Genomic DNA, 24,240 nt, shown 5'->3' on the forward strand with positions numbered 1-24,240 from the left:
TCGCAGCGTTGAATCCGCGAACAAGTTCATAAAACCTACTGATCTATCTATACAGTCAAACCCGGCTATAACGAACCCGGATAGAGCGAATTATGCTATATATCGAACAAAAATAATTCAGTTCCGGAAATACATGGGAAACTTATTCCTTATAACGAAGTTCACATCCGATATATCGAACTCTGGGCGCCTAGAATGGCCGCCGAAATGCATGATCTCGAGCGGCGATTGAGATGTGGATTGGCCACGACCACGGAGCAAGAGCCGCGACTGAGACATTGCGCCTCGCATGGAGCGACGTGACGCCCAATACTTTCCGTAACTCTTTCCGGTGCGCGGGACTCGTGACGAAACCCGCCCAGTCAGCGAGTCCGGACCAAGACAGCAGCATCGGTGAACGGTGGGAAGAGCTAGCCAACGTTCCCGGTGATGTCACGAGTGAAACCCGTCCGACGCTTATAATAAAGCGCTTTCGGCAGTCAATGTGCTGCGCCAATGCTTCTTATATTCTTGAGAACGCGGACTCGAACTGGTGGTGCAATGTTTCGTGTAGAGAATGCTATGCTAGTTGAAGCCGCCAAAACGAAAGTGAAAACAAAAATCACCGTTTTTTTTTTTTTTTTGCAACGTGGTCAGTTAAGGCGGAAAATAGCTTTATTCCTTCCAATAAATGGATTATTTTGGTATGGTAATGGCTACTGTACTGTGTTCGTTCCTGCATACGCGGATGGCGGAGCTGGGGAGGGGGCGGCGGCCTCTCGCGGATTGCGAACTCGTAACAATAAGCTCGTTATAGGCGGGTTCGGCTATATCGAACTATTGGATATATCGAACTAATCGCGGTGCATGTTGCGGTTCGCTATAAACGGGTTTGACTGTAGTACTACGAGTTGCGAGTTCCGCTAGCACTGCCTGTTTTGTCTTTGCGCATTTGTCGTATCATTATGCCTTGTTCAAAATCTCAGTCATTAAAAGCTATTCCGCGTCGCACGGCCCTGCAAGTGTGCACTACCAGCTTGCTTTGATGACAATAGCAACGATAACTCTTTATTTCAACCCAGGAAGGCTGGGGTGTGCTGGAAAGGCCTTTCAAAGGTACGTATGTACATATCGAAAAGCCCAGCACACCGGCTGTGGTTACTGTTTATGAAGGCATTGTAGCAACTGTGGTACTAATTGTGGTTCACGCGCTCCATTTGAGTTCATATTCATGGTGGGGTACCATGCGAGGTGCCGAGGTCGTTGGCACCACTTCTTGTTTGTTTGTGAGCTTTGCGTTCAGCTAGGCGAATGCCGCACCGCTTGAAATTCCCGCCTAAAATGTGCTTCCTTCAACTGTGTGCAAAGTGGCGGCATCTATGAGGCAAATTGTAAATCATGGAGTAAACAAGCGAGGAGGCGGGAACGAGAGAAAGAGAGAGAAAGGGAAACAAACGCTTGCGGTCATGGCGTCGTCCGGCGATGCTGTTGCTCCGGCGAAAGCGGTCGACAAACTCAAATATTTGGAGAAATATATGTCCGGGAAGGACAAGAAAAAGAAAAAGCGAACAAAACCCTCTACCGTGCAAAGGTACGTCTTGCTTGAGAGCATTTGTGATAGTTTGTGTCCTAGGTTCTCGTTTTAATTGTGCATTCGGGAAGAAACCGCCGAACTGTTGGTGGGCCGGGCAGTCTCCATACTATTTGTTTTTATTTTTACCGTGCGACTGGTGTGCAGATGACAAACAAACCATTGTAAAGTATGCTGCGTGTAATGCTTTATTCGTCCACCTCTAACAGGTTAAGGATACTCGACGACGACGTTGATCTGAAGCAGATTCCCTTGGCCAACAGTCGCGAGGCGACTCCCGAAGAGGACGAACCCACTGTTGGCATCGTTATCGACGAGCGACCCCTGCATGCCCGTGTGGCGGAACAGTACACACCTGGGCAGTGGAGGAAACTAGGCAAAGGTAAGTAGGCATCAAAAAGCTCTGCAGACTGGGGGAAAGGATTTGGCAACGTGCGAAACCTACGCTGTTACTCGCACTGCTTTGATCTCGTTTCATATAACTATTCAACATGTTTTCTGACTGTTGTTATTGCATGCTTTCACTTCACCAGATGCTGATAGAGACGAAACGAGCACATCTCCCAAGCAGAGGAGAAATGACAGTGACGAATCGCCGCCGCGAAAACGGCGTCAAGCCTGCTACAGGGGCAGGCACGATTCCGACAGCGACCTGTCCCCAGAACGACCGGCCGCGGTCGCAGAGCCTTCGTCCAAGCACGGTGAGCTTGCGAGAAACTCGCGGGGACGAGGGACGCCGCCTTCAGAACCGGAGCCTAAGAATTCCCGCCATAAACGCTCCCCACAGAAGGCGAGTCAACATTCAAGCAGTAAGACGTCCCCACAGAGAAGAAATCTACCGTCCACGGGCAGAGGCGGCAAGGAACGATCTCCAAAGAAGCGCCATTCGACTCCGACACTGCACAGGGCAGACGCAGACGTATCATCCACCTCACTGAAGAACAGGAAGGAGCAGATAAGCATGCACTGTGGCTCATCACCTGAACGATTCTATTCCGATGAAGTCAAAGTTAAAGTGGAACCACCTGATTCACCTGACAACAGGGGAAGGCAGAGCAAAAGCAGTGAGAACCGCAGAAGAGGGCGTGCATCACCAAGTGATTCGGAAGACCCACCTTTGAGGACGAGAAGTGACCACAGTGAGGCCGATCGTGGTGCAGGCAAGCACAAGCGACGGAAGGAAGTCCCAGAGCGGCGCCGTTCTCCGCAGTATACAGAGGTAGTGGTCAAGAAGGAACCAGTTTCACCGCGTGACGACCACGATGAGCAGAGATTGCCGCGTCTAAGACACGACTCTGACAGCGACCTGTCACCCTCTCGCCCTCCACATGCTGCTGAGAGTGTCGACAGCGATCTTTCTCCAAAGCGCCCACGGAGAACAGGGGGAAGCCCTGCGCTGAGGAATAGGCATAGTACGGACAGCGACCTTTCTCCGCCACGTTCAGGAACAGTTATTAAGCGTCCCAAAAGACGCGGTGGGTCGGACAGTGATTTGTCACCAGTGAGGTTAGGCAGAACCAGTGAAAGCCCGGTGCCGATAAAAAGTCGTGGCTCGGATAGTGATTTATCACCACCAAGGCCTGGACGGAGCCAGGAATTGCCTGTGGCATCACGGAAGGAGCACCACAAGCAGAGCAGGACATCGCACGATAAAAAATCGGGCCACAAGTCCTCGCCGCCCAAGTCTAAGCACAGACCGACAACGCGTGCCACCGACGGAAAGGAATTGGGAAGCCCGAAAAGAAAAGGCAGAGAACCAGTAAGGCTGTTGGCTTATTATTTCGCATTTGTTGCCGTTAACTCGAAGCTCTGAAATTCTGAAAAAAAGAAGTGCGAGTTAAGTGGTGTTCCGACTCAAAAACCAGAAATGTATGAGTATAGGCTACTTTTTACTAATGTAGCACAATGAGTAATTGTGCTAATGAGCAGCTCATTTCTGTGGTGGAAGCACAAAACTTGTATCCTGAGGGAACAATAATATATACCAGGTGTTTTTGAAACACAGGTGAATTGAAATTCTCCTTACATACACGTAGTATCACTTGGCTTTAGATTGCTTGCTTTTTTTTTGCAATCAAATTTGGTTTTTGGGAAAACGGTTGTAACAAGTTTACGAGGCAGGAGGCAGTAATAGAAATGAGTGGTAATAGAGGTGGTAAAGTATGTATACATATATATAACTTGTAACAGGTGGATTTTCAACCTTTTGAACATTGTGACATTTAAAGAGGCCATGAATACAGAATACAAGTTTAGTTCATGAAAAAGATTGCTTCGTCCTGGTAACAATGATACCAATTAATTGCTAACTTCAAACAAGTAACGGAAATAATAAGGAAAACAGATAAAGCAGTGGCAAATTCCCAGTCATTTTCTGGCAATTTTTCTTGATGTCACAGAAACTTGTGATGTCACAGAAACTTTTTTGTACAATTGGAAGCTGCGGACCTACGTCACTACCAAGAAACAACTGGGCTATTGTAGTGTTACCATTTGATTCAGTGTGATGAACCAAAAAATATACCAGTTCGATTACAGTTTGGGTTCAGGTGAATTCACTCCATTCCAGTGAAGTTCCGGTTTGACTAAATCACAAACCAAACTGGTTCACAAACTGGTTTTGAAGGTTTGGACGAGTTTGCAAACCAGTTCAATGAGTTAAATTATTAGTGAAGTGCAAAAAAGTATTTTGTAATTTAGAGGGACACTGAAGTCAAAATACAAGTTGCTCGATATTGATAGACTAGTTGACCGAGAACATGAATATACCACTCTTTTAAAATAATATGCCATTTTATTTTAAAATAAGGTAGAAAATAGTGAAAACATGAAGACAAGTGTTGCCTCCACAGGCTATATGCCATGAAACTTGCAAAAGAAGTGGTTGAAACGTCTGGTGACGTTTTCTCTGGCCACTGGTCGATGGCAATACTTGCCGACACTTGGGTCGGCGGCACAGTGTCGCGAGGAAGCGTGCGAGCTACACACAAGCGGTTGGTTCAACGGCAACATTTGTGGTGCCTCAAACAAGCAGCATGTTTTTCTTGAACAGAACGTCTATACTGATTACGGGGCCCACAAAGGAACATTTTACTTAGCTCTTTCAGCTCCGTTGTCCTATATTTAGGACATTAACAAAAACTTCTCTAGTGATTCAAAACCAAAACAGGATGCCTTTTTCGATAGATATTTTCACTGTTCGTCTTTTGCTAAAGCTGAGTGCTAGAAAGAGAAAGGCATCGCAGTGAAGACGAAACTGACGTCAGGGTGACCCCAAGGACCGAAGTCTTGGTTTGATGACATAGCTTTGAATCTATAAATACTTGCACTAGCAGCTCTTTTTTTTTTTTTTTTTGTATGTGGGCTCAGTGCTGTCCAAAATTTATGAAAACAAGCAAAAAATTTTTTCTGCTGTAATTTTAAATTTTAATTGCCTGATGACCTAATTAGATGTCATGCTCGTAAATTGCTAATTACTTGAATCACAAGCTCAATTTTTTGTTGGTAAGCATATAGGGTGAAAATATTACAGGCACACACAGAAATTTTTTTTTTCAATAGAAAGAGAAAATTCAGGGCTGAAAGTGCTTAGTGGTCCAGAGCTGCAAAGGATGTGGGAGTTCGGAAAAATATGACTGATTTGACCAAAACTGACCAAACCGCTTGGTCTGTGTAAGCCTTGTATTCAGTTGCTTCTATACCACTATGCGTCACCGCTGCCTTGCTTGCTTCTGGTTTAGCAACTGCAGTTGCTGTTTGCGTCACGTTTGATCAGCATTTGATTAGTGTTCTCAGCAGTTAAATCATCTTTCGGCACCGAATCAACACTGAAATGGCTATGGGAAGATGACAATTTGGTTTGAAACCAACCTGCTGGTGCCTTCAGTGACCCCCTAGAGTTAGGTGGCGTTCCAGTGCATCACCTCTGTACATTAGGAGGGGACATGTCCAAACACCAGCGGTGTAGTTTTTATTCATTGGTTACAGCATAATATAAAATCTTTCAGCAGCCGCATAAATGCCACCTATGAATTCAGTCGTTTGGTCACCTGTGATAATTTGTTAGCAGTCACCCTCTAGAGAACGTAAATTAAAATTTTGTTAAAAGTAAGCTTTAGTTAACACTCAATTGCTGCCTTATTGCTCTGACCACTGGAGCTCATTTTGAGATGGCTATCATGGATGCGTTCATCACTAGAAATAAACACATGACCCCCTCCTCCGTCGTTCCCTTCGCTGCATTGTCTAATCTTGTAACCGATTGTGCGATTACAGACCGAAAGGGTAATTTGGCACGTGAAGCGAAAGGTGGAACTCTCTTGGGGAGATGCTCTGTAAATTGTCGACATCAGTACCCCTCTGGATTGAGTAGCAGTGCCAGCAGCGGAGAATCGGGATAGACTAGTCAGTGAAAAATGTATCCCCCAAAACAAAGCAGCAGCAGTCACAAAACAGCAGAACAAACAAAAAGGATGAGCGCTGGGCAAGTGGGACGGTGTGGGACGGGTCTGCTTTTTTGCCAAAAGGCTGGGCAAAAGGAAAATCCAGCAGCCCTGTGTACGCAGAAAACTCCTCCAGTGCAACCCTATGCGCATGCCCGAGAGAGAGAGAGAGGGGGGGTCTTGATTGAACTAGGGTAGGTTCCCTCCTTCCAGGGCCCCTGTTTCCTCTGCCCCAGTCGTGGCCCTAAAGACCAGATACTTTTGACCCAGGGTCAGAGTGCCTCCCATAGCTCATATAACTCGGTGTTGGTGTTTACTGAGGGCCATATAATATGACAACCCCTGGATGCATGGAATAGAGCGGATTTTTCACCACACTCATTACATGCATTTGAGAATTTCTCGGGGAACATCTTCGATAGTCTGAGAATGTTGGGATAGGTGTTCGTCTGTACTTGTCTGAGAGACTGATGCTCTGCAGCTGCTAAGCTTTTATCTGGTGAAGGAAAGAGGGCTCTGGTTTTTCTTTGAATGTTGAGTCGCTCACAGAAGGTATTGGGGAGAAGGGTGAGTAAGCTAGACTTTTTCTTGTGTTTACCGACCTAATTTTTATGTTTTGTTTGCAGGAAAAAGTGCAGGAGGTCGTGAAGCTTCGTGACACCTCCAAGGCGGACAGGGCCAAGGAGAAAGCGGCCAAGGAGGCAGAGATGGCAAAGATATACAGCAAGTGGGGGAAAGGGTATGTGTCCTTTTCTCTCTCCTGCCCCTCCTCTGATGGAATACCAAACAACTACATTTGCACTGCTTGTGACCGGATCAATCGTTTCTTTTTCTGTAGCACAGTTCAGAAAATTTAAGTACAGTAGAACCCCGTTGATGCATTCTCGGTTCATACGGTTTCCCGGTTACAGCGCTTTCAATTGTGATCTCTAAAAATGCCCCTTAGTATGTTTCTTCCCAGATAGCACGTTTTCCTGGATAGCTCAATTAGGACTGGGCACATACACAACTCTTGTGGTAAAGCAGGACACTGGAGCACTAGTGATGGCAGAGAGAGTGAAGAGTGTGGTGATTTTACAGTGATATAGTAAACGTAATTTTGGCAGGCGCTACAGCTGTGCCAGTGCACATCCCTTTTGCCAGAAAAGAAAAAAAAAAGCATATGTTTCAAGTAAAAATTTTTAAGCACATTTTAATCTCCTCAGTTCCTGATACAGGGTTAATTATGAAAACACTGCCCTTTAACATAAACGAAGGGCACAGGGACACGAGATGCATGCATATGAAAACGAATAATAAAGCCAGTTGGTAGTGTGGTGTTTTTTTTGCACGTGCACCTCGTGTTTCGCTAAAAGCTTCGTCCATGTTAGCTTAGCACAATGTTTTCTTGATTAACAATGTATTAACTGGCCCACAGCAAAGCTCTCGCTGATACTGGGTCAGCTTGTTAAAGAACTTTGAACTGACCTTTTAGGCAAGCTTGAAGCATTTTAAGAAGGGGTATAAGTTTTTCGTTGACGCAATCACTTGGCAACCTTCACTTTGGTAATTGATATTAGTCACTTGTGTCTGCATGAAATATTGCAGGTAGCAACACCCCTGAAATGTACAAATCTTGCCTGCACATTTTGTGAGGTTTTTTGTTGTGATATTATGGTAGTGTACTGCGCTAAGTTTGCGCATTTGTAAAGAAAATCTAAGGTGAAGGTCAGAGATGGTGTGTGTCTGGCTGCGAGAACGGTGCTGGGTAGAAAACCTTAACTACAAGAAAAATCTGCTTGGTGAGTTTAACATTTCTGCCCTTCACCCTTCTGAAGGGTGTGGAAGGACAAATTGGCTCGCACCACGGGCAAGCGGCGAAAGAGGCCCCATCACATGAATGGCTGGCTAAGTCATTGCAATTCAGTGAACTTGACTTCTCGGCGCAGGCTAGCTTTGAGATACAACACAGTCTAATTGAGAGTCTCATTTGCTGTCTTGTAAGTTTCTAAGGAGTTTCTAGTATATTAGAGAAGTCGAGACCTTGAAATTAGTCTGCCAACTCGATTAGACTGACAACTAGTTTGGTCTAATTAGGCTTTGAGAAAGCGGGCCCTGGTTTGTGGGCTTCCCAAATGGCTTAACTCTTTCCTTACCTTGCAAAAAAGCCCGGACCTTGCATGGCATTGTGAATATTTTTTTCTAAAGGCCTAATGGTATAGAGTGCACAATTTGCAATTTTGATATGTAAGTGCGATGCAGTTAAATATCAAAATGTTGCATATTAGAAGCTACGTTGAATGACACAATGCATGAATGCATGAGTAATAGCAAGACACAATGTTTAATTTCTGAAAGTGGAAGCAAGCGAGCATTAGCGACGAGTCAAAACCTGAATGTATGCTGAACTCAACTAAACCGCTGATTAAAAAAATCTGGATTGACAACTTGTAGCGTCTGCCTTTTTTTTGGAGCACATTAAGTAAGGCATTGTTTTAGTGTCTTGCGAGGTTGGCAGCCAATTGCACCTTTGCCGGCCAGTGGAGCAATTTTGTGAGTAGTGAAACAGCGGTATACATATTTTGCAAGTCCTGCATAGAATGCCTGTTTTTTGTTGGAAACACCAAAACAAGTAGAAAATTGTCAAGCAGCAAACTTAGCACTATCATATGTTGGCAGATACGTTCATACTAGGGGTGTGCGAATATCAATTTTTTAATTTCGAAGCGAATTCGAATAATAAAAACAATGTTCGAATCGAATCGAATATTTTTCGAATATTTTTCGAATACGAATACTTATTGTTTTTTGTAAAATTAATGTTTTCACCATCTAGAGACACAAAAACTGCAACTATTGCACAACAAATCACACAAAGTAAAATTAGGAATTACACAATACCATTGCACTCAACAGATTAAGGTCTGCACTCACTTAAATGTTAACATGGAGAAAGGTTAACTGCTCGACATGTTCGGGGTGCAGTGACAACCTCCTGCTCGTCACCACTTTACCAGATGTCGAAAACAGCCGCTCACTTGAGACACTAGTAGCTGGCATGCCCGAGGCCGTACACATTGCCGAGCGCTGATACAGTAAAATCTTGATGATACTAATCTCGCGGGACTGCGAAAAATATTCGTATCATCCGAAATTCGTATGAACCAACACAGACCAAAAAATTTAGCGCTGAAAAAAGTTTTCGTTTATTTCTTTTCCTACTTTCACGTGAAGAAATTCGTGATTTTTTTTTTGCTTTTTTTTAACCCCCGTGTCGCAAAGCAGTTCTTACTGGAGCACGTAAAGCTTCGCGATCGTCTCCTCACTCGCTGTGCCCAAGCTAGCTACACGCCGCAACAGCCAAGCGTGAACCGCATGGTGCGTTTTTGCACGCGATTCGCTCGCCTCGGCTCTGCGAGCGCTGTATTTTCACGCCCACATCGACGATTTCGCGCCCGCGGTAGCGCCTACCTCGGTCAGAAAATGACGCACGACGCGCGCGGCAGAATGGAGGAGCCTGACTACTTGCGATGAGATCGAGACAGCCGGCTTGGCTCCGCCAGAGATGGTTAGGCTTAGCACCCCGGCAAATATTTTATGGGCGCTTTCACTAGCGGCGCAGATGATGTTTTATAGTACCGTTTTCGCATGCATTATCAGCTCCTTTACCGCACAAGCAACTTCGTGTCTCCCTTGAGCCGCATTTTAAAGAGCGGTTAGAAGCGGTCGCTCGAGCGCCCGCGCCACTTCGCGGCTGGAGCCGACGCCATGTTGACGTCGCCGGCCGCGCCGCGCGCAGCGTGGGGGTGGTTTCACGGCGGTGTCAGCGCGTTGGGCGTGCGCAGAGCGTTTTCGCGAGCAGAAAACAACAGCCCGGCCGTTTCTGGAGAAAGAGTGACAAACAGGGGAGCGAGAGCCGTCACTTGCTCGTTCGGCAGTCGGGTGCCTCGCCGGCTCGTTCGTATCTTCCGCCGGGCCGCGCAGGTCCGTTCGTAACAGCCGAAATTTTTCCCATTGCAAACGATGCAATTTCGCCGGGACTTTTCGGAAATTCGTATCATCCCGCGAATTCGCACCCCCAGAATCGTATCATCGAGAGTCCACTGTAAATAAACACCGATACAGACACGCTCTGAATTTTTTTTTTTTTTTTTAGTTTTGGGTGGTTCGAATATTTCGAACAATAAAAGTGTCGTTCGAATCGAATCGAATACCAAAAAATTCGAATCGAATATTCGAAGTTTCGAATATTCGCACACCCCTAGTTCATACCATTCAGGGCTGCCTCGGACTCTTATCTGTGTGATGAGGTCACTCACCGTGATACCAAAACACCCTGGCAGTACAGTCTTGGGACTCCGAAAATACTGAAGCACAATCGTCTCTTGTAAAACCTGCATGCCATATCACCAGAGGACCAGAGCTTGAAAACTAAAACAACGTTAACATCCTATAAGTTATCTTCATTAGGCTGGATGGGTACACTGACATTCTGTTACAATACATTAGGGGCGAAGCCCCTTAGGGGCTGGGGCTGTTGGCGTCTGTTGTCGTGGCCACTGTCGTAATCGTCGTCGTAATCATCGTTTCATGTAGTAGTCATGGTACTGAAACACCAGGAAACTCATTAACGCCTCGTGCTAGAGTGGAACGCGGGCTAAACAACACCGGGACACTCGTTTACGCCTTGTGCTTCAAAGACAAGAGAATTTTACAGCAAAGCTGTATACCTCCACCCACCAGCAGTTTCATCTTAGTGGGCAAAAACGCTAAGGCACCAAGAATACACTTCTACACTACACGCTTCGCCCCCCTCCCCAGGTTTCACATTAGTGGAGATGGCCCGGGATTTTTTATTTTGAGTTCTTCGCCACATCTTGGTGTTGGTGATGGTGCAGTGGCATCTCCCAGTGCTCGGATGCTCGTCCCATGAGCAGTGATAAACCACCAAGCTGTCACTCTGACCCGATCCCTTGCCGTGGAAATGCCGGGATGAAATCCCAAAGAGCTCTTGTGCCAAGAAGAGAGCCGAGTCTTCTGGCTTTGGTGTGAACACGGGCTCTGTGCCCCTCCCTCTTTTGCAGCCTTGCCCAGCAGGAGCAGCAGGACCAGAAGCTGGCCGAGCACCTGCACGAGATGGCCAAGCCCTTCAGCCGCTACGAGGACGACGAGGACCTCGAGAGGCACCTGAAGGACCAGGAGAGGGAAGGGGACCCCATGCTCAACTACATGCGCAAGAAGAAGCAGAAGAAGAACCCCGACGGCACCGCCAACAGTGAGTTGTGTTGGCCTCTTTGCCACCGGAAGATTGTGAACTTAGTGATTAGGGAGTCAGTCTTGTGGTCCAACAGGGCTTGCAGGGGGACACAATCTGGTCTGTCATCTGAAAAGTAGAATTTCAGTGCAGTAGTATTTATGCCCAGGTTGTGAGGATGCATGAATGGTGGGCAAATGCTGCCCTCTGGCATTCACTCAGTGCGTGATGTCGAGAGGAGTGGCACCTGTTGTTGATCTCACTTGGCATTCGATAGTACTGGAAGCGGCGAGCAGTTGACACTGGGGAATGGGCCAGTTACGTCTAATAAAATGTGTTGTTGTGCTTGTTGGTACATTGTAACCGAGGAGTGAATAGCACAACCAAAGACAAAGGGTGGGAAGGACACTCACCGACATAGTGTTCCTCATTTTTGGTTGCGCTGTTCACTCCTCCATTGGGCCAATTAAGCCTTACTACAGGCTCCAGCCTACACTTGCCATTTTCTAGTACGTGCCACTCATGCTACGTATTTATATTCTACTATGCCAGCACCATTGGCTTAGCTAAAGAAATGGCATTTAGAGCAGTCTGGCATTCAAAATGATGCTCCGTCATTTACAGGCAGCCCGGCTTTAACTCTTTCGGGACCGCCCGAAAAAGTGATGAAAAAGGGAGGTCTCGCTACAAATTTTTTACTACATAAAGCAAAGGCACCATACTACCTTAGCATATACCAAAATGCAGCTATTTATATGTTCTTTGACATACAATACCAAGTTTTACTTCAACACTGACGATAGAACCATGAAAAAATCTTAAAGTAAGAACTTTGTAAAAAAACTACAGAAAAAGCTAGAAAAAAGCGTAAATATAAAAATATTAAAAAAGAATAAACTTATTTCAGGATATACAAAATCTAACGCAATGCTTTGTTTCTTCATCGCGAAAGTTTGATGCGGCTAGGTGTAACTGGTTTTTTGTTTTGTGCGTGATCTCTTTGGCACTAGGGCCATGGCTACGTCGTCGCCCAGGTACACGCCGGGCTCTCGTCTCGGCGAAAACTTGATCCGTTTCTGAGATGGTGGCAGGCGATCACCACCATAGGTAGTTAACACCCTAGCGAACAAATATAAACCAGCCAGAACATATTTCGAGCGCACATACCTTCTCCAGAGACAATTGAAACCGAAACCAACACCCACCTTTGAGCGCGATTTGATGTTCCAGGCTGATCGACACCCGAATCCTCACTCGAGCTGAAGTCCGATCTCTAAAGCCGCATTCCGACTCTTCACTGCCACTCTCATCGTTAAAATCCACAGTAGAAGGCGAAGATATGCGAGACGAGATGAGGCGGATTTCTTATCGCGCTCGCGCGAGTATGACGCCATGTTTGTTTACATTCGAAACCACTGCCCGTCAGAATAAAATATCTGATGCGTTGCCGCCTGGCGATAAAAAAAGAAACTTCACAAAAGAGAAAACTATAGTTTTCAAACTATCTCCTAGATGTCGCTAGGTGTTCCATCGAGCGAAAATTTGTATTCTGCAGGCTCGTGAAACCATCGATCATATGTGATCGATGGCCTATGGAGTGGTCCCGAAAGAGTTAAAGGAGCACTGACACGAAAATTTTATGTTACACTTTTATTGCTTTTATTGATGCTTAATGGTCTGGCGAACCTGAAACAGCACTTCAAATACTTCAGCGCGCGATAGTTAATTACATTGAACGTCTTGAAAATCGTTTGTTTCGAATTCTGCGCTTTCATCCCGAACGGCGCATATGACAGGATCCCGGCCTGACCTCACCGCTTTGTGCGGACGTCACCGGCGCCCGCTTGAGAGGGTGCTGCGCCTGCTCGCCGCTCGTGGGGCCGCGCGCGTTAAGTGACGTCATGAGTTTTTGACGAACACTGTCGGGTCACTTCTTTTGGCTTCACGGGGCGATGTCACGCTGATGTCCATTTGCTGAGTGCCGCTCCGCGCGCTGCTTTGTCGGCGCGATAAATGAGATCCAATTGAACTATCTTCTTCGCGTCGCAGGCCGCTCATATTTCAGCCAGGGTATTCTGTTGAGTGAAGGAAGCGAACTGTGCAATAATATTAACGCCGAAAATTCGTGTCAGTGCTCCTTTAATGCGTCTTGTCATTTGGAACTTGGCAACGAGGTGTCAGAATTGCATGGCATGTGCACTCGGTAATGACCGTTCAGGTAAACTGAGAAAGCTTAAAAATTTGGGCCGGGAATTTGCAGACTGTTGAAAAGGTGTATACTTAGCTGATGATTTTAGTCATTGTAGTAAGAGTGCTGTCGGTTGCTGTCTTTTAGAGCCTTGGGGAGACTGTTGAAGTGTGTAAAAATTCAAAGAAAAAAATCGGTTTCGGAAAGCTATTACAGTTGAAACTCAGTTTTATTAAAACAGGTTTCATTAAATTTCCTATTGTACTGACTCTGATTTTCCATTTGTTACCTGTAGGAATATCTGTTATTGCCAGCAAAGCTGACCGTCCAACACAATGTTACGAAGGTTTTTTAAATACAGTAGCCAAAATAGGAAAAAATCCAGGCGACGTGCCATCAAGGTATAGCACAATGGCAAGCTTTTTTTTACTGCTCTCCTGTAGAGGCTCATCATGCCCATGCTTACTACAGCAAGATTTCAAGTTTCTGGGTATGCCCTGTCACAGATGCAATCAGGGGCAGTGGATATCTAGCCTCGACCCACCGTGGTGGCCCAGTGGCTAAGAAGTTGTGCTGCTGAGTCCAAGGATGCGGATTCGATCTCATCCGCAGTGACCGTTCTTATGGGGGGGCGGGAAACGAAAATGCTTGTGTGTACAGGATTTTGATGCATACAGGTGCTCTGCTAAGTTAATCCGGAGCTCTGCACTACAGCTTGCCTCATGCCCCTGGTGTAGCTTCGGCACATAAAATCCCCAAATTTGGATAGCCTTCCGTGTTGTACTATTTAACTTCCTTATTGAATGAGGTTTGCATAGCATAGGCCGCGACTTGCTTAAAGGAGCCATGACGAGGAAATACAACTTCGTTTAATTTAAAAGAACTAGGATTCAATATCTCACTCAGCTCCATTACAGCCAAAAAAGATGTTTTTTTTTTAATGAAAAAAAAGCAACAAGTATTTAAAAACTTCCAAATTTTGCGCCACAGTGACGTGTTATGAGCAAGAATGACGTCATACGGGCCAACAATAAAACATAAATTTCAGTGCCTTAACTGCACGTTAGCATTCAAGTGATGCGGTCAAATGGAACTAGAGGCCCCATTACAGACGTCCAGTCATGTGTCGTCACGACAGGTCAGTTAGGCGGCCGCCAATCGCACTAACAAGGTTCCGTGGCGTCATAGAAAAGTTGCGGGAAATTGGCTAGGGGTAGCGACTGCTTCACACGTTTTATTTAATATCTCCGTTATTTGTTCGAAGATTGAGATGATATTGGTATCATTGTTATCGGGACCTTGCAGTCTTTCTAACAAACCGAACTTGTATTTTGTCTTCATGGCTCCTTTAAACCTTCCAAAATGTACAATTTAATTATTCCTCTCATTACCAGCTCGGAGTATCCGAATAATATAGTAGAAGCAGCTTGTTGGGGCATAGCTCATACTCCCGACAAAGATGATTTCTGCAGTATGTTGGCCTCAGGTCTAGAAATTTTAATGATCTACTCGCTGGAACCTCATGGAAAACGTCAAGGGGTGGCTAAACATTCCTTAAACAGAAGTGTACCAGAAACACGTGTCAAACGCAGTGTCTACGAAGTGGGAAGACCGGGAATTGTCAAGGCTTTGGAAGGGTCTGGAAAAACAGGAAAAACTCAGGGGATTTGTGATTCTATTAGGGAAAATTAGCTGTAATCTCTTAAAGGAGCACTGACACGAAAATTTTATGTTACACTTTTATTGCTTTTATCGATGCTTAATGGTCTGGCGAACCTGAAACAGCACTTCAAATACATCAGTTCGCGATAGTTAATTACATTGAACGGCTTGAAAATCGTTTGTTTCAAATTCCCGCGCTTTCCTCCCGAACGGCGCATATGACAGCCTCCCGGTTTGACGTCACCGCTTTGTGCGGACGTCACCGGTGCCCGCTTGAGAGGGTGCTGCGCCCGCTCGCCGCTCGTGGGGCCACGCGCGTGAAGGGACGTCACGAGTTTTTGGCGAGCGCTGTCGCGTCACTTCTTTTTCCTCTCCTGGAGTGATGTCACGCTGATGTCCATTTGCTGAGTGCCGCTCCGCGCGCTGCTCCGTCGGCGCGATAAATGCGATCCGATTGAACTATGTTCTTCGCGTCGCAGGCCGCTCATATTTCAGCCAGGGTATTCTGTTGAGTGAAGGAAGCGAACTGTGCAATAATCTTAACGCCGAAAATTGGTGTCAGTTCTCCTTTAAGGGGACAAAAGTCACGCTAATGCTGGCTTGAGTAACAGACCGGATGCGCTTCACGCAAACATTAAAAAGGGTTTCCTCTCCGCACCTACCGCTGATGACACAGCCGACGGCATCAACATTTGTTTGCTTTTCTTTGTCGTAGCATCTCGAGTACAGCAATATGTCACTGGAGTTGCTGCTTTGATTACCGTGGCTTTTTGCTTTTTTCTCGGGGCACACAATGCCTTCGTGTTGCACGCTGTCACTGAGATGCTTAATTTGGAGCTTAACTCAGTTTCTGGCTTCTGTAGCGAAGGTGTATATGCCTTGGTTTTCACGTATTATAAAAAATCGGCTTTGAACAGAAATATTTCGCACCCACGAGCTAGTACTTTGTCCTTTATTCTTCAAGAGATCCTGTAGTGACATTTTGGTCGTTGTCTTTCTTTCTAAGCACACACACATTACCAATTGCCCGTTTATGCATGCACAGATGGGGACAGGGTTGTTGTGGAAAGGGTTGGGGGGCATGCATGCGCAGTCAGGATACACGCAGTCACCCAGTCACCCATGACATGCCTGTTGTGCTGCTGGGAGATTTCAACATGGACGTCTCGTAGCCCGATTCGGCGGGACTGCTGTTCTCCACGGTCAAGCGGTTTGGGTTGACGTGTTACACAGTAAAATGTCTATGGCGTAAGAGGAAAACAAACAGCCCTGTGTTTGTCCGCTAGAGTAAAACTCTAGTCCTTCCAAGTTTCATTCAGCTAATTAGCTAGGAATTGTGCCCAATCACAAATTACAAAGAAACATTTTGCTTCATGCACTTCTTGCACTGCGCCCAGCTTCGCTGGTCACCCCTTCTTTACAGAGTGGAAAGGCACTGAATTGTTGCTAGTAGTGTCTACGTGCGATTGTGCCGAAATGACTTTGAAAGACATTTCGAAATTGTGGCAAATGTGTACGTACTGCTTAGTACTCGGAAATTACATGAGCTTCCACAAAGGCTTAAGGGCTTGTTCCCTGATACTAAAAGTGTCCTTTTCTGAACAGAATTAGATTATCATTTACAATGTCTATTCCCGACCCCAAAAGGAAAAAAAACTCAAATTTCGGAATTTAACACTCCGTAGTGGAAGGCTCTGGATGGATTAATTTTGACCACCTGGGGATCTTTGGCATGCACCAAAATCTCGACACGCAGGCACATTTGCCTTTTGCTTCTATCTTAAAGCAACCACAACGTTGAGAAATCGAAAACGTGTCCTTGGGCCCAACAGCACAACGCTTTAGCCACTGAGCCACCTCAGCAGGTTGTCCCGTGCAGTGCTGCTGCACGGGACAACCGAAAAAGAAAAAATTGTACATTGTTGTCTCATTTTATTTTTATAGCCTGTTATAGGCTAATTCTCGCTTCTTTTTTTTTTTTTGCGTGCATAGACTGAGAAAAGCCGCATCCCTCCTATTCACTTCGGCCACCTGTTCACCTCCAGTGCTTCATATTTTGATATAAGACGGCATGTATTGCTCTTTCCAGCGATGCATTTGTGTCTAGAAGACCATTGTAATTTTAGTCTTTGTAAGCTGGCTTTCCAACATGGTGTGTTGCACAGTGAAAAGAGAGAGAAGTAACCTCATTAACAGAAGGTGCCCCCTCGTCCGGGGCCCCGGGTATGGAGCTGAGGGCTAACTCTGCCATTAATTCAGTCAGCTGTTGCTAGCCTTGAGCACTTGAGTTGGGAGTTGGCCAGCCACTCCTCCCACTTGGCGAAGGTGGCGTGAGGTATGGGCGGGAGGGCGGAATTCTGGGTGCAAGTCCAAATTGTGTGGCATATGCTCGGGTATTCCCTGCAGTGTGGGCATTGGGGGTACCCTCCATTTTTCGGAATTTGTGTATTTTGAGGAGTTGGAAGGAGCCGGGTCTGTATTTGTATTAGTATAGGTGAGTGCTGTTGTGTTAGTGGACTGTGAGGTGCTGGAAACAGCTGTCTGGAAAGGTGTGCCTCCCAAAGTGCTTCTCTTGCGTCAAATAGCAGCTGCATAAGAAGGGCAGTGTCCTCGGACGACTCTTTCTCATTGCATTCATGATTGTCATGGCGCTCTTTGCCTTTGTCGGCTTTGCGCCATTAAACCTGAAATCATCATCATCATCATCCTCGGACGACTGTCTAGTGCCCGGGTGCTGATTCAATGGTCGAGCGCATTTCGTCGCTCAATATCCAGGGATGTGTCCATGCCCAAGAAGCCAGAGCAGCCTGTATCGAGTTGAGCTGCTTTGCATTGCCTTTTCTATTACCGGTGCCGTAGTTTTGTTCAGCTGGTTGTGAATGAGCTGGTGACATGCTGCTTGTGAGTCGCTGAAGCTTATTGCCCAGTCTTTCTCTGTGCAGCTCTGTTATCGTGGATTTGAGGTCAGCTGCTTTATGCAGTTTATTTTCTGTGGCTGCTGTGACAAGTTCCGATTCCCGGTTGACAACTGTTGTGACACCTGTTCCGTTGGAGAGACTGGCATCCGTGTACACTATGCCAGTGTCTGGATTCATTTTTTCAATAATTTTCAGGAGGGCCTTCGCGCGCAGAGTTCTCCAGCCCCTGTGCCTTATGGTGCTCATGCTAGTTGGTAGGGGGACTATATTTATCCTTTCTCTGGTCTTTGGAGTGAGCTGCATCTTGTGCTGATATTCTTCTTCTGTCACTTCATACCCTACACTTCTCAAAATTTGGATGCTGTGTTTGAAGTCGTGCAGTCGCTGAAGCCGGCTGATCTTGTGCACAGTCGATCAATTTGTCGAGCGTGTTCGTGGTGCCCATGTATTCCGTCACTTGCTTTGACTTGTGGGCAGGAACGTCTAGCGCAACTGTGTATTTCGCGTAAAACAGTTTCTAGTTTTTTGTTCTGTTTTACTTGGATTTTGATATGGTAGATGGTGCAAGATTCTGGAACGGATAAGAACCTCTTTGACCTGCATGGAGTCTTCTTCCCTAAGACCCCTGTGTCTGTTGGTGATCATAGCCAGCATGTGAATAACTTGGTTGCAATGAATCACAAGCTTGTGTATTATTAGGTTAGCTTTGCCATTCTCTGAATGGTCAATCCCAGAGCCTTAATGTATTGCCTTTGAGAAACAAATGTGTCATTTATTATATAGACCTTTAGTTGTTCCTGCGCTTGATTTTTGTTATGTTTGGTGATGACCAGTAGCTCAGATTTTTCTGGTGAACAGATCATTCTTCCTTTCGAGGCATAGCTCTGGATTGCATGCTTCACTTTTTGCAGTTGCTCTTCAGCATCTCCCGGTGACACTGCTTTTCATAGAAACCGCGACGTCCATGTATGTCGCATGTTTCGTACCCTCTGTGCTATTGAGAATTTTCGAGAGATCCGTCATCACTATGTTGAACAGGAGCAGTGAAATTATCGAATCCCGAGGTATACCTCTGTTCCCAGTGCGTCTTTCTTGCGATTTGAGGGGGTCAAGTGTTAGTGTCATGCGCTGGTCTTTTAGATAGCTCCTCACGTAGTTGTCCATTTTTTCTTAAAATCATATTGATTGTAAGTTTGTTAAGATGAGGTCATGCGACACAAAGCTGAATGCTTTCAACATGTCGACTACAAGGATAGCTCGTAATTGGGTCATACTGGGGTATGTCCTCCTTGAGTTGTAGAAGACAGTCTTAGGCTAAAATTACCCCACCTTCCTGCGAGGGGAACCCTGTGGAGATGCGATGCATCTTGGGGGTTCACTTGGTGTTTCCGTTGGGTTGATTCTCTAATTGCGTGAAACGTGTGAGGAACGCGTATGATGTATTCTTTATTTAACACGCGGCGTAACGTTAACGATGACGGCCTTGTGGCCGCTGAAGTGCACGGATAGTAGCTGGTGAAGTAACGGGACCACCGTGCAATTTGCAGCGAAGATCAAATCTATGCACGTGCCCGAAATCGGAATGCCGGTGCTGGAACGACCGCGGCTATGACGCAACGTGGTGTGGCTATGACGCAACACAATCCAGCACAATCCACTTAATCCAATCCAAGCCAACCCAATCGAATCCAATCCAATGCCACTCGCGAGAGAGTGTTCGCTATCGGAGAGGAGAGGGGGTGAGCGACGGAGAGCGCAGCTCGCGCGTCGAGGAGAATGGGGGAGGGGTGTGGATGGACAACAACGCCGTATGGAGGGACAAGGCGAGTGAATGAGATGCAGTCGCATCTAAAATTCTGTTCCTGTAACCGATGTGTGTAGGAGGGAACGCTCCTGTATCTTCAATAAATGTGTCTGAACCACTTTTGCCATGAGTTTTGCCCATACAGGAGGTCAGAGAAATTGGTCTCAGATTTTCCAGGCTAAGCTTTTTGCCTTGTTTCTGTATCAGTATTACTTTTGCAGATTTCCATGCTATCAGCACGTCACCATGGTCCAAGACTTGGTTCATGAATGTTGCCATCCTTTCAAAGTCCTTTTCGGAGAGATGTTGCAGGAGCTTATACGACATCCCATGCTGTTCTGGCAGGGTGTTCCGCTTCATTTTGTCAAGAGCTGCTTTGATTTCCTCTATGGTGATGGGTCCGTTGAGCTATTCGAGGCTGTTTGGAGGCCCTACACTGTCTTTGTAGAAGGAGTTGTCGTTTCTTGGGGAATATCGATCCGCTAGCTTCTGATTGATTTGATTGTAGGGTTTAGCGTGCCGACGCAACGCAGGGGATGAGGCGCGCCGTAGTGGAGGGCTCCAGATTAATTTTGACCACCTGCAGGGAATCTTTAACGTGCGCCGAAATCTCGTACACACAGGCATTTTTGCTTTTCGCCTCTATCAGAAAAGCGGCTGCCGCGGCCGGAAATCGAACCCGCGTCCTCGTGCTCAGCAGCGCAACGCCTTAGCCACTGAGCCACCGCGACGGGTTCCACTAGCTTCTCAAGAGATTGTCCTGCTCTCCCCTTCTGCTTGGCGAGAAGACACGTTATGTCTTTCGCTTTGCCGGTCTTGGATTGGTTAGACTGTATCAGGCTTCTGAGCAACGCCGAGGTAGTTGTGGTGCTCTTACAATTCTGCGCGCCGCAACCTTGTCCGTGCATCCTGCAAGTTGCGAGTGCAAGCCTGCCTCGGACAAGTCACAACATGCCTGGGAATGGCCTGATTGCGGGCGCTTCGCTGTTGGCGTGATTCAAACTTCGGCAGCTGCAGACGCGGCGTGCAGCGACCTGGCTGAAGGACGCAGACGCGGCAGCCGAGATCTCCTCTCCCCCCTCTCAGAGACTCAACGTGCATTGCTACTACCGACCCCTCACGAACTCTGGAAACAGCGTTGTGTGTGTCTGTACTATGTTTGTGCTGTGTCAAAAGCACTAGGAGTACTGTTTGACCATTAGTGCTTTGGGAATAAATATGCGGGGCCCCGAGTGCAGAAGATTATTCGTTTTGGAGCAGTGACTCAATGCTGTTGCTCAGCTCGAGTCCTGTACTGTAATCTCGCTTGTAAGGGCATTGTTTCTGTTTTGCCTCGGCTCATCTCTCGCCATGCAGTAAACCAGTTAAGTTTGCCTTCAGCTTCTTATCATCTCCAAGGCAGCAACTTTTGCTGACCGCCCGACCACCACGCTACCTCACATGACGGAGGCGACGAAGCCCGGTTCGTCTTCCTGAATGTAACAGTGCTCAGTGTGCCACATACTCTTTGCCTTATTTCAAGATTTTGTGTATATTTTCTTTGAGCTTTTTGTTGCGTTTTCGCTTCTCCCATCGTTTTACTAGACCTGCCCTTGCGTTCCATAAGTGGGCCAAGTGAAGTGTGCATCGACACCTGGGTGCCTATCATCAGTGTACACACTGGATGTGTTTCTGTTCATTCGTTCCAAAACTTGCCTGAGCCATTCATCCATGTCCTCGGGAGGCTTTTCCTCCTTTGCTTGTTTTTCTGAATTCGGTCCAGTTTGTGATGCGGACTTGTCTGCATTCTTTCTTAATTAAGGCCATTGATGTCTATGTCTGTTGCTAGAATAGCATGGTCGCTGTTTAGCGTATCCCTGGTGTTTGTCCATAGGCAGGTCTGCTTCCCTTTATAAAGCGTAAAGCGTGGATTAGAATCCCGTTCCACGGAATATCCTTCTCTTGGAAGGTCATTTACATTGTTGAGTATGGTATAGCTGAAGTTAAAAATTTGCATCTCTAGTTTACACCCTTTTGCAGACGTTCTAGAGTAACCACATTCAGGGTTCCTCCATTAAGGTTACCCCATTCGGATCTCTGGTGATTACGCTGGTAACTCCTCTCTCTTCGGCACGTTCAGAGACCTTCTTAAAGGTGGCCCCATATGCCCTCGGAGGGCTGTACACATTGGCGATCTGGAGCATTCCTTGTCTTGGATTTTGTGGCAGAATACTGACAGTAATCGCTGTTGCGCCTTTCTCATGGTCAAATTGGGGTTCCTGCGCAGTGAGGGCCGTGCTAATTACTTTTGTGATAGTTACTTCATTTTTGCGTAGGTCGTGTATCCAGAGATGTGCCAAGTTAATATCGTTTCCTGCAAGAGGATGATGTCTGACTTCCGCTCTAGTGAAGCAAGGTACTGCATGACGAGGCCTTTTTTTCTTCTTGAAGCCTCTGCACTTCCAGTGCCAGATTAGGTTGCTTCCCCGGCACGACGGCGTGGTTTGAGCGAGAGTCTGTGGCCAACCAATGACCAACAGACTGCTTTTCTGGTCATCCACCCTCATGGAGTGGAATGTGGCACCGGATTTTTTTATATTTACAACCTGATTGGCTGGTTAGAAAATCCACCACTGGCTCCTTGGGATCTCTGCCACTTACCATTATTTGCTTGCAGCTTTTGTTGCCACCCTGTTATTTTAGATGCCTTCTCTTTGTGGTGGGCTGCAGCTTTATTTGTGGTAAATGTGGCTATTGATGACTCTAGTGGGGCAGTGGCTGGATCTTATGAACAGAGGCAGCAAGGGATGCAGTCTTTCCTACAATAACTTACGCCCCACATCACCATGATGTGTGAAAAGGCACTGCTGTACAAGCAGAAGACATCTGTGCAACGTGCCTATGGCTTGCATTGTGGCTCTCACCACCATAAAACAAATTATGGTGCCACTTTCTGGTAATGTTCTGGATATTTGGCCATTTTAAGCGACTTGTGAACGCAAGTGGTCTATTGCTTTTGTTCAGAGGTGTTGAAGCAAGCTGTGTAGTGCAGCAGGCCCCATTAGCTTTGTTTTTGTTTGTGCTAATTTAAACATAATAAACAACTGAAAAGGATCTGCGCATAGCTTTGCTGATTTTGCGTTGTGATGTCGACAGCTTGTGCTTGTGTATGTGGTGTTAGGGAAATTGGTTGTTTTGATTTTAGGTTACCAGTTTGGTTTGTTTGAAATTATTACGGTAATTATATTCTGATGAATACCATTTATGAAGGTTTAACTACGTCATAATCACTATATTTTTTAAAGACTGCCTTTGTCGCTGTTTATGATGGTATTGCAACATGACATTCTTGCCGCGTGCCGTACGTCTCAAGTGCTGGTTGTCGAATTGAGGTGTTATAGCAAGGCTAGGAGACACACACTGCCCCACGCTATACCTGTCACCCTATCCATAGATAAGTATTATTGCCTTTTTGCTTGTGTATGTTGCGTGTGCTCACATCACACTATGTATCAAATTCTTTCAAAAGAAGGTTTAATCAAAGATGGAGCTTCAGAAAACCAGTGTCATGGTAACGCGATCTTTTGCCACGGAGTATGAAGCACGCCAGACTTCACGCAAGTTTGCCCACATGTACAGAACGATGTGTTGTCTTCATCACAACACTCTATTTGGTGGCGTGATGAGAGGAGTGATGTAAAGGGATTGAAAGTCCCTTTTCCTCATAAGAGACCAGTGTGGGCTTTCCTGTTCCCGCATTAGCGAGGTTTCGATAGTGAAAGTATTTTTTAAATTTACTGCTCTAAGTATCACACTATCACTCTAGTTGCTTTGTATCTGCTAGCTTTTCCCTCAGTGCATTTGCTTTGTTCTTGTTTTGCAGGTGTTCCCCAATACAGTGGGCCTGAGCCTCCCCCTAATCGCTATGGCATCCGTCCTGGATACCGCTGGGATGGAGTGGACCGCTCCAACGGTTTTGAGAAGAAGCTGGTCGATTTGAAGAACAATCGAAAAGCAACGGAAGAGATTGCGTACAAGTGGAGTGTGGAGGACTTGTAGTACTCCTTGCAGTCCCCACAAGTGTCATAACTGTTTTTATAAAAAAAATGAAAGAACGTTATTTAATGACACACCCCCTCTACCTGTCTCTTACCACGTCACCCAGTCTGTCGTTTTAGCTCCTATTGCAAGCTTGCAGTGATTCACCCTTTACGCACTCGAGCAGCATCAATAACAGAACATAAGCATTCGAAGGATGACGAGAACGCTTTCTCATAGAGGTAAACCTCGAAATGACGAATTTGTAAATAATGACACTTTACTTTGCTATAATCAAATTTCGTTGCGTTGAAATTTTCTACTTAGCATGCAGAAACATTACCAGCATACATCCCAATTGTAAGGACTCATTCAGGACACCCTTTATTTTTTCTGAAACTTCCTT

General features: G+C 46.2%; 1 protein-coding gene across 1 annotated transcript; it reads left to right on the forward strand.

Moving 5' to 3' along the window:
- The first annotated feature begins 1,408 nt into the window (after positions 1-1,408).
- LOC144178721 (uncharacterized) lies at positions 1,409-23,931 on the forward strand. Its single transcript, XM_077706792.1, has 6 exons — positions 1,409-1,570; positions 1,780-1,952; positions 2,104-3,329; positions 6,639-6,751; positions 11,076-11,266; positions 23,680-23,931. Exons 1-6 carry the CDS (start codon positions 1,446-1,448, stop codon positions 23,853-23,855), a joined length of 2,004 nt encoding a protein of 667 aa, XP_077562918.1. The 5' UTR covers positions 1,409-1,445; the 3' UTR covers positions 23,856-23,931.
- Positions 23,932-24,240: the final 309 nt, after the last annotated feature.

Source organism: Haemaphysalis longicornis, unplaced genomic scaffold (assembly GCF_048455015.1).
Source record: "Haemaphysalis longicornis isolate Haplotype H1 unplaced genomic scaffold, Haemaphysalis longicornis Haplotype H1 scaffold_4, whole genome shotgun sequence".
NCBI lineage: Eukaryota > Metazoa > Arthropoda > Arachnida > Ixodida > Ixodidae > Haemaphysalis > Haemaphysalis longicornis.